Below are 17,659 nucleotides of genomic sequence, written 5' to 3'. Positions count from 1 at the left end.
ATGTAAGCTCAGTTAGCAGCAACCACGCTTGCTGATGCTAACTGGCTAAAAGCTAATAGCGGACCTGGGAGATCAAAATAAATCTAGTGATAGCGAGTCGCTCTAATTGATTTTGTTGTAGAATACAATAGAGGATATATTCACGCGTTATATAAACGGAAACGATGGTGTATAAAATAGATTTTTAAGTTAAAAATAGTCAATGAAAAGAATATAGTGACGGAGCTCAAACGCAGTTCAGCCGTCAACAACAAACAGCAAACTACTTCTTGGGAACATCTTATGTTGAAGATCTAGAAGGAACAGTCAATACAGGGTCCAGATATTACAGAGGCTTGCACATCAATTATTACAGCTTGCCTACAACGGACAGACACTGTTCTGACATCAGCAAGTGCTTCATGCCAGCTGCAAAATTCATTGACAAGGCCGTGAATAAACCAGGGAGTAAGGGCTGACACACACACACACACACACACACACACTCCATATATTGTCTACTATCAAGTGTGTTATAGTCTATTAATGAGTTTTTTGACCATAATTCTTTTTTGTTTCCTCAGGTAAGGTGTTGATTTGCTGCAAGCAGGGTGTCGACCACTCTGCGACTCTGTTTCTGGCATATCTGATGATCTGCCATGACATGATGGTGGAGGATGCTATTGATCACGCCATACAGTCGAGACGCATCCAGCCCTCCAGAGACTTCCTGAAGAAGCTGATGCTCCTCAATGCTGACCTTGTGAACAAGCGAAAACTAAAGTTAGAGGACATAAAAAAAGGCAAAAAGAGGAGAAAATGGCAGCTAAAAAAAAAGTGTAGAAATATACTAAAAGATATACAAGAAAATGTTCACATCTAGAAATGTCAATAAAATGAATGGATAATGTCCTGATAATGAGCTGCTTTGTTTTGTAATATATTTATTTTTTACAGTGCAAATGAATTTCTGCACTGATCGAATCAAAATCCTATCAGCATTGTATTTGATGTATTTTATGTATGTACTTTAATGAATTGCTTACAGTGCAAATGAATAAGTGCACAGATAAAAAATAAATAGAGGCATTGTTAGATGCCAGTGTTTCGTGATATAATTTCTATGCAAAGATTTGATTAAAAAAAATCTTTCAGTATCATAGCCAGGGCCATAGCTGGGGTCAGCGGGGCCCCGGTGAAGGTTGTACCAGTGGGCCCTGTTTGAAATTGTTTAATTTATATGTTCATGTTTAAGTTGTCTCAGGTGTGTAGGTGTCCAGGTACAGAAAACAAAGAATTAAATATAAAATAGCACTGCATAGTCTTCACTGTATACGTTTAATTAACAGTCAAACCAAAATGTATTCAGACACCTTCAACATTTCTTACATTATCACAGTTTATTTGCTCTAGTTTATAAAATGGTAATAAAATATGACAAGATCTCAAGAGTTAAACTGTCAGAACAAATTCATCTTGAAAATGTCAGATAACTTTGATAGAAAGGTGTGTAATCGATTACAATCAACCAAAACTTCAGACAGTTGTTAGTATGACAATATTTACACAACTATCAATACTTTGTTGAACAATTACCAAGCAATGTTTAATTTTGTTCAGTCTGTGGTGTGAAAAGGTTGCATTAGCAATTCAGGAAAAAAAAACACGTAAGCAAAACATGGTCGGGTCAAAGTGTCTGAAAAATTTTTGCTCCCATTTTTATCTATCAATTTCACTAGTACTCCTCTGTATGAAGATTTTTGGGGTATGTCACAGCTCGCTTTATTTTGCTATACTCACTTACATTAATTATAGTGTCCTGCACCTACTATTAAAATGTAAAAAAAAAAAAAAAAGTTTGGTTTGACTGTGCACTCATTCTTGTTAAAACTACGAAGTAATTCAGTCAAGAGCAGTGAGTGATTTTCCGTCTTTCATTTTCTTGGATTAACATTACCGCAGCTAGTAGCTAAATTAAGCGCGGTCACTTTAAGAGACAATGAATGCATCCAATATAATAGGCTACACATCCCATTTGTTTCTCAACTGTTTTACTGCTTTACGTAAATAACAGAAAATAAAGTGCAGAAAATGGTAGATGTGTTTGCATTTTTTAAGAATAGAATTAGAATACTGAGTGTTAAAGTTAGAGGGTCAAATAAAGATGGAAGAGATGTGTTTTAAGCCGATTCTTGAGGATGGCTAAGGACTCAGCTGCTCGGATTGAGTTGGGGAGGTCATTCCTCCAATTAAATGGAGGTAAACTTTTAAAAAAGCTTAAACCTTGCGTGTTTTCTCGCTCCAAAGCTCGCGTTTTTCTAAGCAAGTTTCTCTGTCTGAACGGTACAGTGACTGGCGCTTTAGAAACGCACTGCTTCGTGAACCTTTACGAATCACTTGTTTTGAATCAGTGATTAGAATCGTGTATCAAACCCAATCAAACAGCCAGAGTCAGTGGTTTCAGTAGAAGTTTCGTAATTTAGGTTTATGTAGCCTTCGAAATATCAGTTGTTCACCACTAGGAAAATTTGTAGACATTGTTAATGACACGTAATAAAAAGGAAGAATACTCTCTAGACAAAGCTATTTAATACAAAATAAGCTCGAAAACAAATAATAACACATTTACATATTCATGGCATTAGATGATTGGCTTATTGCATTTAATAGATATTAATTTAACATGAACATTTAATCATTTAGCAGACGCTTTTATCCAAAGCCACTTACAGATGAGAAGAGCAAATAAAATCAATTTAAACCAATAGGAGGGCAACAGTAGACAAGTCTCAGTTAGTCTGACATACCAGTTTTCCCCCAGAAAAAGATAAAAATAGAATAAGAACATTTTAGTAATAAAACATGTTTGAATAAAACATTTGCAAGATTTTTCAATGCATGTTTGGCCTGAGTTTTTGTTGCATTGCGCTTGACAGATGCGTTTGACCGCTGCAAGTTCATAACATAACGTTAAATATGAAAAGGATCCACTATAAACAGTCACACAATACTGTCTTGAACAGAAGATTTAGGGATCACTTGAAATGAAAATAGCCTACTCTGGTGTGTGTGTGTGCGCGCGCGCGTGTGTGTGTGTGTAAGAGAGAGCGTTTGTGCGTGAGCGCGCTAATGCGTTCAAGATCGATATCAAAAACGCGTTCTGTGGGAATGACCCTTTATTATGCATTTATGTTTATTAAAAATGTTATAAATTAAATTAACGTACTTCAAACAAAAATTATTACAATCATTAAAAATTACTTTGTTTCAAAATGTATTTGTTATCGAACAAATCAGTCCCAATTAAGGTAAAGTTAGTCAGAAATGACCATAAGTGGAGTATCGCGAGTCTTCAGTACACAAAAAATAGCTTAATATCTAAACATACTTGTACTTACAGTAGCCTTACAAGTTCATTCAGTGAAGGATTCCTCCAACTGATTCAGATTCAAACCATGCGATCATGAAGCATGAAAATTAACTGTTTAACTTAAACGAATAATTTTTTTGATGGTAAAACTGCACTCAAACATAGTAATGTTAAATGTGATTTTTTTTCATGCCGTGTTGCTGGAGATGGATCGCAGCAAACGCGGACATAAACGCGATATGAAATAGTGTTGAAAAACGCTATTAAAAATAATTCTTTATTTTCTGACCTAATGAGCCAATCAGCGAAAATGCTGCTGTTGGTAAACAATCCGTTTCCATGGCAACTGGAACAAGACGCGTCACTGTTTCATGACGTCACAGACCCAGTCAGTATAAAAGGTCTCGCCCTGGCAGAATCTCTTTAGTTGAGCGATGTTCGCAACAGAGACGTTCGTCTGAGTGAAGTCTGCGAAAACAAACCTAGCAACACTTGTACAAACGCCAGTCCGTATAGATCGAGATATATTTTATCTGTACAGACAGTGTGTATCAGATAACGTTAAAGTTCAAACTGACATTACCAGATACGGATTACTTATCTGTCAGTATGAGAACCACAGACACAATGTCCAAAGACATGAGAGAGGTGCTCCTGGAGGTGTACGTCAACGACGCCTTCTACTTCGGTGACAGCTACTGGGCATCAGATGATAAAGATGTTCAGCTGGAGTTTGAGATCACCGATGACATCTACGACCTTATCAGTGCATCTCGAGAGCTAGATGTGCAGCTGGAGGTTGTGACGGTGGATCATGTCTCAGGCAGATACTGCAGTCCAGGAGAGATGCGTGTGCAGCTGGAGGTTAATGCTTGTGACAACATCTCGGTCTGTGAAGTGAAAGATTTGCAGCTGGAGATGAACAGGAACGACAGCATCTCAGAGCTGAAGAGTCCTACGCTGGTCTCTGAAGATCTGAGCGACCCAGCAGGACCTTCAGTGGAAGAGGCCAATGGTCAGGGTGTCCTGGATGCTGAGAACAGTCCAACAGGTGAAGACATGCATATGTCTTATTCATGTTTATTTGTGTTGTTAGAGATGTTTCTAATAGGAAATTATTATATGTTGGCTGTGACAAAGACCTAATACTGTTTTCCTACACCTTGTTGAGCTCTCGAGCTACAACCGCCAAATTTGTCAGCGACCTTTATGCTGATTTGAATTTTGGTTGCTATATTTTTTCTAAATGATCTGATTCATGGAATTCCTGTAGCCGACTTCCAAACGCTGTTAGATTTCCATTTAGAGCTGAAAACTTTTCAAAGTAATGCCCTGTTTAGAGTTGATCCACTCTCTCGATCTATCTGCTAAAAATAGTTGGATAGATGCTAGCAACAACTAGCAGAGGACTCGTAGTTGTTTGTAAAGGTCCGATTGGTTTTTAATTGTTATGAAGTTAATTATGATGTTTAATGGGGTTTGAAATGTTTTTCAAACTTTCAAGCTTTTAAAAGTTTTTTTTTAATTTAACTCTCAGACAAGACTTATCTAGTTTGTTTTCTTCTTTTTTCCAGGACTCACTGTTGGGGAGATAACCAAGAAAATGGGGGCAATCTTCCAGCAAATTTGGGCAGTTTTCCAGACAAAAATGCCAGAAACTGTCGGGCAACCTGAAGTGGATCTTCTCGATCCAAAGGAATCGTTTGTTCCAGATCCAAGTGCTCCCAAGCCAGAACCTGAATTGGATCTGTTAGATACAGAGCAATCGTGTATCCCTGAACCAGAAGTGGATCTTGTTGTTCCTTCTGAACCTAAACTGGATCTGGTTGATCCGGAGGAATCACGTGCCAGCCCAAAAGGTGAAAAGATGCAAATAGAAACGTCTTCTTAAAATTCGGACTAATGAATCATGTTTAATCTGGTGAGAGAGGTTTCTAATAACACATTGTATGTTTTTCTTCTTTTGTCAGAAACTACCAAAGCCGTGAAGAATAAGAAAGTTCATGGCTTCGTTGTAACCAAGAGAGTAGGATATGCTACAGTGAGGAATACGAAAAAAACCTTCCTCCAGAACGACAGATCGAACTCAGCATGGCCTGAGATGGATCTGAATGTTCGTGAACCAAAACCTATTGAGGATTTGGTTGCTCCTCCTAAATGGGATCTGGTTGATGCGGTGGAACTGTACACCACGAGTCCTAGCGTTCCTGAGCCGGACTCTGAGGAGGATCTGGATGATCCTCTTGAACGTGAATGGGATAAGGACTCGATGGAATTATATGCCCCGGGTTCAAGTGTCCCTGAGCCAGACCCTGAAGAGGATTTGGTTGATTCAGTGGAACTGTACCTCCCGGGTCCAAGCGTTCTCAAGCCACGACCTGAATGGGATCTGGCTACTCCAGTGGATTTGGGTGCACCAAGTCCAAGCGTTCTTGAGCCAGAGTCAACGGTGTTATCTGAACTTGCAAGTTTGGAAAACTACGTCCCTTTAACCATGCTCCAACTAGAGGATCGTTTGAAGCAGTGCACACTGCTCAAACAAAGACATGTCACCAATGTCTGGCCCAGGGTCTTCATCGGAGACGAGTAAGTCTGCAACACAATTGTATTTCTCTCATTGTTCTGTCATTTATTCTACAATGTAAATAGTTTTCTATAAAAGACTAACCAAGGCTTTTGTGTCCTTGTGCAGAGAGGCCGCAACAGACCGAGATATGCTGCAGGAGATGTGCATCACTCACATTCTGAACGCTGCAGCGCCCAAAAAGGACTTGAACTACTTCTTGGGAACATCTTATGTTGAAGATCTAGAAGGAACAGTCAATACAGGGTCCAGATATTACAGAGGCTTGCACATCAATTATTACAGCTTGCCTACAACGGACAGACACTGTTCTGACATCAGCAAGTGCTTCATGCCAGCTGCAAAATTCATTGACAAGGCCGTGAATAAACCAGGGAGTAAGGGCTGACACACACACACACACACACACACACTCCATATATTGTCTACTATCAAGTGTGTTATAGTCTATTAATGAGTTTTTTGACCATAATTCTTTTTTGTTTCCTCAGGTAAGGTGTTGATTTGCTGCAAGCAGGGTGTCGACCACTCTGCGACTCTGTTTCTGGCATATCTGATGATCTGCCATGACATGATGGTGGAGGATGCCATTGATCACGCCATACAGTCGAGACGCATCCAGCCCTCCAGAGACTTCCTGAAGAAGCTGACGCTCCTCAATGCTGACCTTGTGAACAAGCGAAAACTAAAGTTAGAGGACATAAAAAAAGGCAAAAAGAGGAGAAAATGGCAGCTAAAAAAAAAGTGTAGAAATATACTAAAAGATATACAAGAAAATGTTCACATCTAGAAATGTCAATAAAATGAATGGATAATGTCCTGATAATGAGCTGCTTTGTTTTGTAATATATTTATTTTTTACAGTGCAAATGAATTTCTGCACTGATCCAATCAAAATCCTATCAGCATTGTATTTTATATATTTTATTTATGTACAGTAGTCTGTGCTGAGTACTGTAAGGTTAACCCTGTCTGGTTTAAATGTTTGAAAATGATTAACTGCTGAAAACATTCATTGGAAATTTTGAAAAGTGATCAAATGTAATCAGTTACATTACTTTAATAAAGTAGTTGAAATAGATAACTTTTTTGACTAAGGAACTTTAATTTATCCACTTTATTCTTGCAGTGTGGAAGTTATTTTCCGTGAAGGTGTGCGATTTCCGGTTCATTTGCCGATTTACGTAAATAACAGAAAATAAAGTGCAGAAAATGGTAGATGTGTTTGCGCTAAAAACAAGTATTTGGTGTTACGAGAATACATTAAAATAAAATAAATACCAGTTTCCTTCGTATCATTATATCGCTCTTGAAAAACCCTAGGCCTTCCCTACATTTGGAGTTTTGAGCTCTTCTAAGAAGTTAATCATTTTGTGAAGAAATTGGTTCAGTTGATTCAAAGTTTTGTAGGTTATTTTCTCCCATCAACTGTTTGACACATTTTTTTAAAGTTTAAATTATTTTACTTTGATGACGGGTTTTTAGAACCACGTTTCACGCACAAGGCACAAGTTTGAATAAGTCTGTCTTATCGTGTGTTGTATTGAAAAGCAATAGAAACACTAAACTGTTGATTGCAAGGTGCTGCTGTAGAATGTAAAAATCTATAAGAGTCAAGTGAACTCTTGACCTTTGTAGTTAAGTCTGTAAAACACTCGTCTCTCTGCTGAATTCAGGTCCCTATTATGTCGGTGTCAGTGAAGTGATGTGATAAAGAATATGAGATTAACTTCCCATTCCAGTCCACTTTTTCAGGATCATCCACATAAACTTGAAAAAAAAAACAAGAAAATACTCTTTTAACTCATTAACAGTATTTCACTTAAAATAGTTATTACAGCAGACAATCTTTTTTGGATCTACACATCTTCTGGTTGAATCTCAAAAAAAAAAAAAAAAAACACCATCAAGAAATGTCACCCGAAAATAAATATATGTGTGCACTATTTTTGTTTATATATATATATATATATATATATATATATATATATATATATATATATACAGTACAGACCAAAAGTTTGGAGACATTACTATTTTTAATGTTTTTGAAAGAAGTTTCTTTTACTCATCAAACTTGCATTTATTTGATCAAAAATACAGAAAAAATTTAATATTGTGATATATTATTTCAATTTAAAATATTTGTTTTTAAATGTATTATACTTTAAATTATCATTTATTTCTGTGATGCAAAGCTGAATCTTTAGGATCATTATCACATGATCTTTTAGAAATCATTCTAATATGATGATTCATTATCAAAGTTGGAAACAGTTCTGCTGTGATACTTTTTTTGGATACTTTGATGAATAAAAAGAAAAAAAAGAAACTGTTTTTAAAATATAATATTTTGTAATAACAATATACACTACTGGGATTTTATTTTTTAAATAAAATCGATACTTTTATTCAGCAAGGATGTGTTAAATTGATAAAAAGTGATAGTAAAGAAAATATATGATTAGACTATATATTATTCGATTTTTATTTTGAATAAATGCCGTTCTTTTTAACCTTTTATTCATCATATATATTAGACAGCAGAACTGTTTCCTATTTCCATTTCTAAATGATCATGTGATAGACTGGATGTTACATGTGACACTGAAGGCTGGAGTAATGATACTGAAAATTCAGGTTTGCATCACAGGAATAATTTTTTTTTAAGTATATTCAAATATAAAATTATTATTTTAAGTTTTAATAATATTTCACAATATTACAAATTTTTCTGTATTTTTGATCAAATAAATGCAGACTTGATGAGAAGAAGAAACTTCTTTCAAAAACATTATAAATAGTAATGTTTCCAAACTTTTGGTCTGTACGATATATATATATATACATTTTTGCATTACTTTTGCTGTTGTGCTGTCAAAGTGATGCCAAAATGAATGGGAGTCAATGCAATGCTAACAGCAGGTGGGGGTCCGCTAGCCAATGGCGGCGCCTTGGGGTACTTCAAAAAAATATGAAACCCTGTCATTTTGACAGCAAATAACTTACATCTGAGTTTAAAGACTCCATTTGCCCATTCATTATTTTTAAAGAAACACGAAAATGTATAAAAAGGCCCCATTGTATCTTACGTTGTGGCCCCATAAAAGCATTTTTTGTAAAAATAGGTTAACGATTGCGTCATAACCTGCAAATCACACAGTAGAGACATTACCGCATGGACAGGAGGAGAAGCTCGCGGGAAATCTTTTACTGTCTATGAGGCTATCGGGAAGACGTGGAAGGCATAAGCCCATAGAGAGTCCATAAAAGAAACGGGACAAAATTATTCAACAACGTCTGCAAGATTTGGTGAGTGATTCATATTTCTCTTGGCACAGCTATTAGAAGATTTACAATTGTCAGACAGGTTGCTCACGTGACATCTACGTCATCAAGCTCAGTTTGAGTCTGTGCCAGGGGGGCAGGGTTTCATATTTTTTTTGAAGTACCCCTGGGAGCCGCCATTGGCTAGCGGACCCCCACCTGCTGTTAGCATTCCATTGACTCCCATACATTTTGGCATCACTTTGACAGCAAATAACTTTACATCTGTGGCGTTTAAAGACTCCATTTGTCCATTAATTATTTCTAAAGAAACACGAAAATGTATAAAGGCTCCATTACCTTGTATCTTACGTTATGGTCCCGTAGAAGCAGTTTTTGTAAAAAAAATTAGCTACCGATTGCGTCATAACCAGTGACTCTCTGTCACACAGTAGAGAAATTACCGTATGGACAGGCGGAGAAGCTCGCGGGCAATATGTTACTGTCTATGAGGCTACCGGGGGGATGTGGAGGCATAAAGTCGAGGGAGATAATTAATCAGAATATTTACCAAAATTTGCTCCTGGCACGATGACGTGACATCTACGTCATCAAGCTCAGTTCCTGTGGGTTGGGCGTACTGCGCAGACTCAAACTGAGCTTGATGATGTAAATGTCAGGTGAGCAACCTGTAAGTCTTCTAATCGCAGTGCCAAGAGAAATCTGAATCACCCACCGAATCTTGCAGAGAAGGCGAGCGTGAACTGGAGCATTTTTTGGTAAGTATTCTGATGAATTATCTCCCTTGACTTTATGCCTCCACGTTCCCCCGATAGCCTCATAGACAGTAACATATTGCCCGCGAGCTTCTCCGCCTGTCCATACGGTAATTTCTCTACTGTGCGACAGAGAGTCGCTGGTTATGACGCAATCGTTAGCCTATTTTTTACAAAAACTGCTTCTAAGGGAACATATGGTAAGATACAAGGTAATGGAGCATTTTATTCATTTTCGTGTTTCTTTAGAAATAATTAATGGACAAATGGAGTCTTTAAACGCCACAGATGTAAAGTTATTTGCTGTCAAAGTGACGCCAAAATGAATGAAAAACCCGGAACCGAGTTAGCATTTTAGCACTTCTGGTTCCATCATTCCACAGTCGATGGGTTTTTCTATGGGAGTTTGGTTAAATATCTTAAAATAAGGTCTGTGGTCCACAGAAGCTCAAGATACTTTCACATTTTATTCTACAACATAAAACACACCAGTGACCCCACTCGTGATTTTTTTTTAAACTGTTATGTTTCTTATAGACGGTTGCTAGAAAGTTCTTGATTGGAACTGCAGCCATTGTTGGAGACATTAAACGTCATCCCACCGAACGGTTTATCAATTTACAGTATTTTCCAATCATAGTATATCATTTATGGTACAATTAATTGTAGAATAACCAATTAATAGTTTTCAGAAATTTATATTGTTGTTCGACAAGTTTTTTTTTTTTTTTTTTTTGCTTTGCCCTACAAGTCTAAGGTTGGAAGATGCTTGTTTTATTGCTTTATCACTGATATGGAAACCTTGGGTTCATACCATAAGGTAAACTCATATAATTATTCCATATAAACAACACATTTACTGGCTTAGTCATGATGAAATTGAAACTTTAACAATGTATAGTGGTTAAAGGTACTTTAAGATTAAATGTTTACGGTCTCAAGCAGCTGTTAGAAAACATGTGGATTAAGGATTTTCTAGACACAAGGATAAAATAACATTTTGTGCACCCATCCTAACAAAACCATAGCTGAAATTAGGTACTTTATTCACTAAAATAAGTTTAATCTTGCCATATCAAAAAATGAACTCACTCTGCTGTTATTTAATAGATTAAATGCACTAGAATTTTATTATATACCACATGTTGACATTTTTTTATTTAAATATATTAATCAAAGATTTATACCCTTTTAAAGGGATAGTTCACCCAAAAATCTAAATTATGTCATTAATAACTAAACGGTTCGCGTCTCCAATACGAATTAATCCACAAATTACTTAAGCAGTTAACTTTTTTAATGTGGCTGACACTCCCTCTGAGTTCAAACAAACCAATATCCCGCAGTAATTCATTTACTCAAACAGTACACTGACTTAACTGCTGTGAAGAGAGAACTGAAGATGAACACCAAACCGAGCCAGATAATGACTCGTTCACGAGTCAAGAACTGGTTGCATCGGTTTTCGGATCACCAGTAGTTCTTTCGGACAGTTCAATTCAATAAACCAGTTGAAGTCATTGGTGATGATTGCCCGTGATTCAAGCCTTCGGTTTACCCGTGCTCATAACATTAGCAATCAGTCCAGAATCAATCATCAAAAGAATCAGTTCGGTTCAGACGCTCTGTGTGTCGGTCTGCTTCATGCTGAATCACACATGCGCAGTATCATCAGCTCCTCAGTTCTCGAATCGGACGCATCTGACAGAAACTGTTCTTGACTCGTGAATGAGTCAGTCTGTTGTTAGTTATCTCTCGACTCTGTGTTCATCTTCAGTTCTCTCTTCACAGCAGTTCAGTCAGTGTACTGTTTGAGTCCTTGAATTACTCCGGGATATTGGTTTGTTTGAACTCAGAGGGAGTGTTAGCCACATTAAAAAAGTTAACAGCTTAAGTCATTTGTGGATTAATGCGTATTGGAGACGCGATCCGTTTAAAATGATTCAGTTCGATTTGGAATTTCATGTCCATTGGTTTTCATTATTTCTCTTGTTTACTATACTATTTATTACTAATCTCAATTTAGTTTTAGTTTGGATCTAGTTTTGTATTTATTCCAGTTTATATGAAAAGGTTCATGTAGCATGATTTAAAATTCATATACAGACTAAATCCTTTTAACTAAATGTGCTTAAAAGTTGTAGGAAGCATGGTGGTGGTAATGTTGAAGGGGCACGACCGAGGTGCCGTAGTTTGCTTATAGCTTAAGTTTAGCTTTCAAGTTCTGGTGCTTTTATTTTGGCTTCAAATTTCATAAAAGTTATATTTTGTGAAGATTTATCTTGATGGACAAAATGTGGAAGTTTCATGATCTATAATTGAACGCAGAGCTTATTCTTTGCAATAATCCAAAACCCTATGAAAAAATCCTATTGGCTTTTTGCCGAGAACCAGTTCGATGCTAACAGCCAATCCATCTACAAAGTGACATCATAGTTTCCCAATTCTTCTGACTGCAAACTTGCGTTCAAATCAAGCGACAACCTCCCGCTCTCTCTCATGAAACCAACAAGTAACTAAAACTGCAATTCTTCGACTGGCTGCTAAAGGGCTCGCTCTAAAAGCTAGTCAGTCCCATAGACTCCCCATGTTAAAATGCCCCATGTAAAAACTTTACAGCAGAAAATAAAATGTTTACAGCATGGTGCGAAATGTGGTTTTGGTCTATATAGCAAATTTTACCCTTCATGACAACTGTGAGGGGGTGATTTTTTTTTATAACTCATCCATTCAAATCATATTAAGCCCTAAAGATCTGCATAATTAAGGGCGTGGCCACTTGAGCGACAGGTGGATTGCCACTACTGTCACCGGTGTTGAGTTAGGTGGGCATGGCTACAGCAACCAGCTCCCGACTTTTTTTCAAATTTTGTGATTATCCGGGAGTGACGCACTTCCAAGATTGCGACAGCTGGGTGTGCCCACTTTGAGCTTCAAAAATGCTCTTAAGAAACCTACGGGTCACAGTATGTGGTTCAAATCTGCCTCCATTTCTGAATGAAACACCTACTTTACTGCATCCAATTAGTAACAATTATTTTTTTCCAGATTATTGTTTTCTTATTAATACGACACATATTTGTGAATTTTCACAATCAGTCTTCTTTTAATGTTGCTCACAGGTCTAGTATCTTTATGGAGGAATCACAGCAGTGAGAGGAAACACTGGGGCATTGATAGGATCCTCTTGGACTAGAGCTGCTTTAGCAGGAATCTCAGAGCAGTGAGGTTGAAAGAGGAGCTCTGGGACTTCGAGCAGCCTTGAACACCAACTGAAGCTGTGACTGCAAACACTGGAAACGACTTTGCTGGAACAATTTTATTGTTCTTTACCATCATGAGAGGAGCCTTTATGGTGGATAGGACGGGCATGTCCTCCAGACACAAGACTGTCCCTCTTCACCACGACCTACAGGACCTAAAACACAATTAGAAATTATACAAAATACACAAACATACTTCACAAGGTATAAAAATATATCTTGACATCTGTGTAGTGTATATGGATTGCCTATATAACAGTTGCAGAAGGGATTCTGATTAAACCAAATTGAAATAAATAATCAATCATTTTAGCTAGTGTAGACTTACCTTGAACCAGTCATGTGAGCCTATCTCCTCCAGATGAACCCTCTGCTCCGGGATGCTCCTTGGGCAACCACAAGAAAAAACGGCAGCATTCTGTGCAGAAAAATGAGAGAAATTTCTGATTATTTCCTTCAACTTCACACATGCTTTCTAAACTGCGAGATTCCTCCATTATCTATGAGGCCATTAGTTATAAAGCTGCTGTTTTCTCTGTTTTCATAATTAACCTTAAGATTAAGATCTCACCATCTGAGAAGCTGGGTTCGATCCAGACATCAGCGGCGCATCATTTTTATATCGCTGCTGTACAGATAACGGTTGGTCATTGTGCTAAACAGCAGCACTCACAGCTTCCCGCTGTACTCATACTTCTCAAAGTACTCAGGAGGACAGAAATTTGCTGTCCCTGGAGGAAAAAGTTTGTCAAATGTCTAAGTTTGCTTCACTACATTTCAAACTTTACTCTTGTCTTTTCTTCTTCTGAGAATGTTGTTAGTGCTTTGTTAATATTTGGCTGTGCCTCGTCTAATTGAGACATGCTGTAACTGGTCACTAGAGTTAAAATCCAAAATACATGTTTGATAGAGAATACAGGTCATATAATTAGAATATCATCAAAAAGTTGATTTCACTTATTCCATTCAAAAAGTTAAACTTGTATATTATATAAATTCATTACACACAAATTGATATATTTCAAATGTTTATTTCATTTAATTTTGATAATTATAACTGACAACTAAGGAAAATCCCAAATGCAGTATCTCAGAAAATTAGAATATTGTGAAAAGGTTCAATATTGGAGACACCTGGTGCCACACTCTAATCAGTTAATTAACTCAAAACACCTGCAAAGGCCTTTAAAAGGTCTCTCAGTCTAGTTCTGTAGGCTACACAATCATGGGTAAGACTGCTGACTTGACAGTTGTCCAAAAGACGACCATTGACACCTTGCACAAGGAGGGCAAGACACAAAAGGTCATTGCAAAAGTGGCTGGCTGTTCACAGAGCTCTGCGTCCAAGCACATTAATAGAGAGGTGAAGGAAAGGAAAAGATGTGGTATAAAAAAGTGTACAAGCAATGGGAATAACCGCACCCTGGAGAGGATTGTGAAACAAAACCCATTCAAAAATGTGGGGAAGGTTCACAAAGAGTGGACTGCAGCTGGAGTCAGTGCTTCAAGAACCACTACACACAGACGTATGCAAGACATGGGTTTCAGCTTCGCATTCCTTGTGTCAAGCCACTCTTGAACAATAGACAGCGCCAGAAGCGTCTCGCTTCAAAAAGGACTGGACTGCTGTGGAGTAGTCCAAAGTTATGTTCTCCGATGAAAGTACATTTTGAAATTCCTTTGGAAATCAGGGTCCCAGAGTCTGGAGGAAGAGAGGAGAGGCACACAATTGATGTTGCTTGAGGTTCAGTGTAAAGTTTCCACAGTCAGTGATGGTTTGCGGTGTCATGTCATCTGCTGGTGTTGGTCCACTTTGTTTTCTGAGGTCCAAGGTCAACATAGTATACTAGGAAGTTTTAGAGCACTTGATGCTTCCTGCTGCTGACCAACTTTATGGAGATGCAGATTTAATTTTCCAACAGGACTTGGCACCTGCACACCGTGCCAAAGCTTCCAGTACCTGGTTTAGGGACCATGGTATCGCTGTTCTTAATTGGCCAGCAAACTCGCCTGACCTTAACCCCATAGAAAATCTATGGGGTATTGTGAAGAGGAAGATGTGATATGCCAGACCCAACAATGCAGAAGAGCTGAAGGCCACTATCAGAGCACCCTGGGCTCTCATAACACCTGAGCAGTGCCACAGACTGATCGACTCCATACCACGCTGCATTTCTGCAGTAATTCAGGCAAAAGGAGCCACAACTAAGTATTGAGTGCTATACATGCTCATACTTTTCATGTTCATACTCTTCAGTTGGCCAAGATTTCTAAAAATACTTTCTTTGTATTGGTCTTAAGTTATTTTCTAATTTTCTTGAGATACTGAATTTGGTTATTAGTTGTCAGTTAAAATCATCAAAATTAAAAGAAATAAACATTTGAAATATATCAGGCAATATAAATATAATATGTCTGTGTGTAATGTATGAATATAATATACAAGTTTCACTTTTTGAATGGAATTAGTGAAATAAATCAACTTTTTGATGATATTCTAATTATATGACCAGCACCTGTACATACCACTGAAGGAGATTTGAGGCGTGCTCTTCAGAAGGTCCCCAGCACTGAAATCGAACAGTTTGACCTCCATGGTCTCTGTGTTGAACACAAGGTTGTACATCTTAATGTCCCTATGGAAGAGCAAACGACATCAGCGTCAATCACCTGCTCACTGAAGAGCTTGCCGTGATGTCCAGGCAGGACGAGGGCTGGTCGGGATGCTCCTGCAGTCCAGCAGCTCTATGATGTGGAGACAGCAGGGTCTTGATTGGTCGTGACTGTCAAAGCCAGCTCTGGAGGAACTGGACTGGGATGGTCAGGCTAGAAGAAAGATTGTTTTATGATGGTCAGATGGAAGTAGTTTCTCAGAATTTAGCTCAGTCTGTTTGTCTGTTGAAATATCTGTACTCTGTTTTACGTGAATCCAAGATCTTGTAAATTGCAAACAGTGAATGACAGATTAAGGAATGAAAGAGAGAACACAGACCACTCACAAGGCTGAGGTATGACTAGATTTCTGTCTTCGATGTGAATTTCACAGCCACCTGAAGACTTCAACTCCTCAACGATGGCATACGTCCACCAAATGAGGTCTATTACAAGATTTGTAAAAGTTTTTTTTTTTTTAAGTTCACACTGCAGTACTAAATGAACTGTAAAAAGAAGGAAAAAAAGCAAATTGTAATTAAAAAAACCTAAAAAAATCTAACTGCAGTTAGAAAAAAATTATTTAAAGCATACATTTTCCTAAATAAACACACACCCTAAAATAAATGAAAGAAGAGGCTGTGTTATATTTAGTTATGACAGTAAAGTCACCCTCATTCACAGTCCAGATGTCTCGGATGTGAAGGACTGACTGGACTGTCCTGATCTTGAGGCTGGACGTCCTGCATGTGCTCCTCTGCAGTGAGGGGTCTTCAGGAGGACTGGAAGGAGACTCCTGAGGATCAGTGTCCTCTACAGAAGACTACACCAGTCTGATCTAAACACCGCTACATCAACCAAAAGCTTGCTTTAATCTACTAATATCAGTAAAACATTCAATACTCGTATTCATTCTTCATTCAGGAGTTACTTTCGCTTACTTGAATCTTGAAATATGTGTCACATGAGTAGTGGAAAAACTCACTTAACTGCATTTGTATAATGTGATGGTACGTGAGCAATGAACAGACTCAGATGTTCATGTTGATTTAGCATCAGTCCAGCTCCTGGATGGACACACATCAGTGTCCTGCTCTCTCTGAGCTTTGGTGGATTTGTGAGGAGAGAAACAACAGAAGAAACCTGCTCTTTTTATGCTTCTTCTTCTCGTCTTTTCTCCTCTTCACCGACAGCTACAGGCGTCTCCTCAGGAGAAGATGGCTCCGTGTGGTCGGTGGGTGTCAGTGTTGTCCCTCCGTCCCATAAGCAGCACGATAAAACCCTATCAACAACTAAACTCACGGTAAACTGTTGATAACACACTCCTTACTTCCCGCGAAGTGAACAGATGAGTCCCGCGCTTTATATATTCCTCTCGCGACACCTTCTGAATCATAAGAGCTCAAACTAAACTGAGACTCTTGAAATGTTATCCCTCTATAAATTACGCTAAGAAATTTGAATATTAATATTTAGCCACTAAAAATGTATTTTAGGGCTGTCTAATGTCCCCTTACAACCAGTAAATGTAAAATGTATTAGCCATGTGCTTCATTTTTGGTAACCAATCATTAATGGAGACATTAGCACATGCCAGGTCACGTGGATGTAAAATATCATTGTACTACATCCATATCTGTTTTCTAAAGTATTTTATTATTTTATTGAACTTTTATCAAAACAACAACTCGAAGACCAACAAATCTGAGCGTCAGTCATAACAGACAAAGTCTTATCATGAGATTCATATTTAGTGTAGCTGGCATTA

At 37.8% G+C, this 17,659-nt stretch overlaps 2 protein-coding genes and 1 long non-coding RNA gene across 4 annotated transcripts; 2 read left to right on the top strand and 1 right to left on the bottom strand.

The window, feature by feature from the left end:
* Window positions 1–206: 206 nt before the first annotated feature.
* Window positions 207–901, top strand: LOC113113671 (dual specificity phosphatase DUPD1-like; the record flags this gene model as incomplete). Its single annotated transcript, XM_026280062.1, has 2 exons — window positions 207–447; window positions 564–901. Coding segments are annotated over 2 exons (540 nt in total), but the record flags the coding sequence as incomplete, so codon positions are not given.
* Window positions 902–1,906: 1,005 nt separating this feature from the next.
* On the top strand, window positions 1,907–6,762 carry LOC113113670 (uncharacterized). The gene is made up of 5 exons (XM_026280061.1): window positions 1,907–4,400; window positions 4,924–5,208; window positions 5,320–5,935; window positions 6,042–6,310; window positions 6,425–6,762. The coding sequence occupies exons 1-5, from the start codon at window positions 3,959–3,961 to the stop codon at window positions 6,721–6,723; spliced, it is 1,911 nt and encodes a 636-aa protein (XP_026135846.1). The 5' UTR covers window positions 1,907–3,958; the 3' UTR covers window positions 6,724–6,762.
* On the bottom strand, window positions 5,526–17,315 carry LOC113113672 (uncharacterized). 2 transcript variants are annotated; one of them, XR_003293620.1, is made up of 11 exons: window positions 16,877–17,315; window positions 16,564–16,739; window positions 16,239–16,397; window positions 15,910–16,065; window positions 15,766–15,840; window positions 13,811–13,970; window positions 13,568–13,657; window positions 13,310–13,394; window positions 6,401–6,600; window positions 6,018–6,156; window positions 5,526–5,941 (listed from the first exon to the last, which is right to left on the bottom strand). It is a non-coding gene; the product is annotated as an uncharacterized LOC113113672 (long non-coding RNA). The 2 variants fall into 2 exon arrangements; XR_003293621.1 differs by lacking the exon at window positions 13,811–13,970.
* Window positions 17,316–17,659: the final 344 nt, after the last annotated feature.

Source organism: Carassius auratus, chromosome 14, assembly GCF_003368295.1.
Source record: "Carassius auratus strain Wakin chromosome 14, ASM336829v1, whole genome shotgun sequence".
In the NCBI taxonomy this organism is placed as follows: domain Eukaryota; kingdom Metazoa; phylum Chordata; class Actinopteri; order Cypriniformes; family Cyprinidae; genus Carassius; species Carassius auratus.
The sequence above is the reverse complement of the archived record's forward strand: the minus strand, read 5'-3'. Positions and strand labels throughout refer to the sequence as shown.

Coding starts and splice junctions, on each gene's coding strand:
- LOC113113670 (XM_026280061.1), top strand. CDS start 3,959: ATGAGAACCACAGACACAATGTCCAAAGACATGAGAGAGGTGCTCCTG. Junction 4,401..4,923: donor TGCTGAGAACAGTCCAACAG/GTGAAGACATGC, acceptor TCTTTTTTCCAG/GACTCACTGTTGGGGAGATA. Junction 6,311..6,424: donor GGCCGTGAATAAACCAGGGA/GTAAGGGCTGAC, acceptor TTGTTTCCTCAG/GTAAGGTGTTGATTTGCTGC.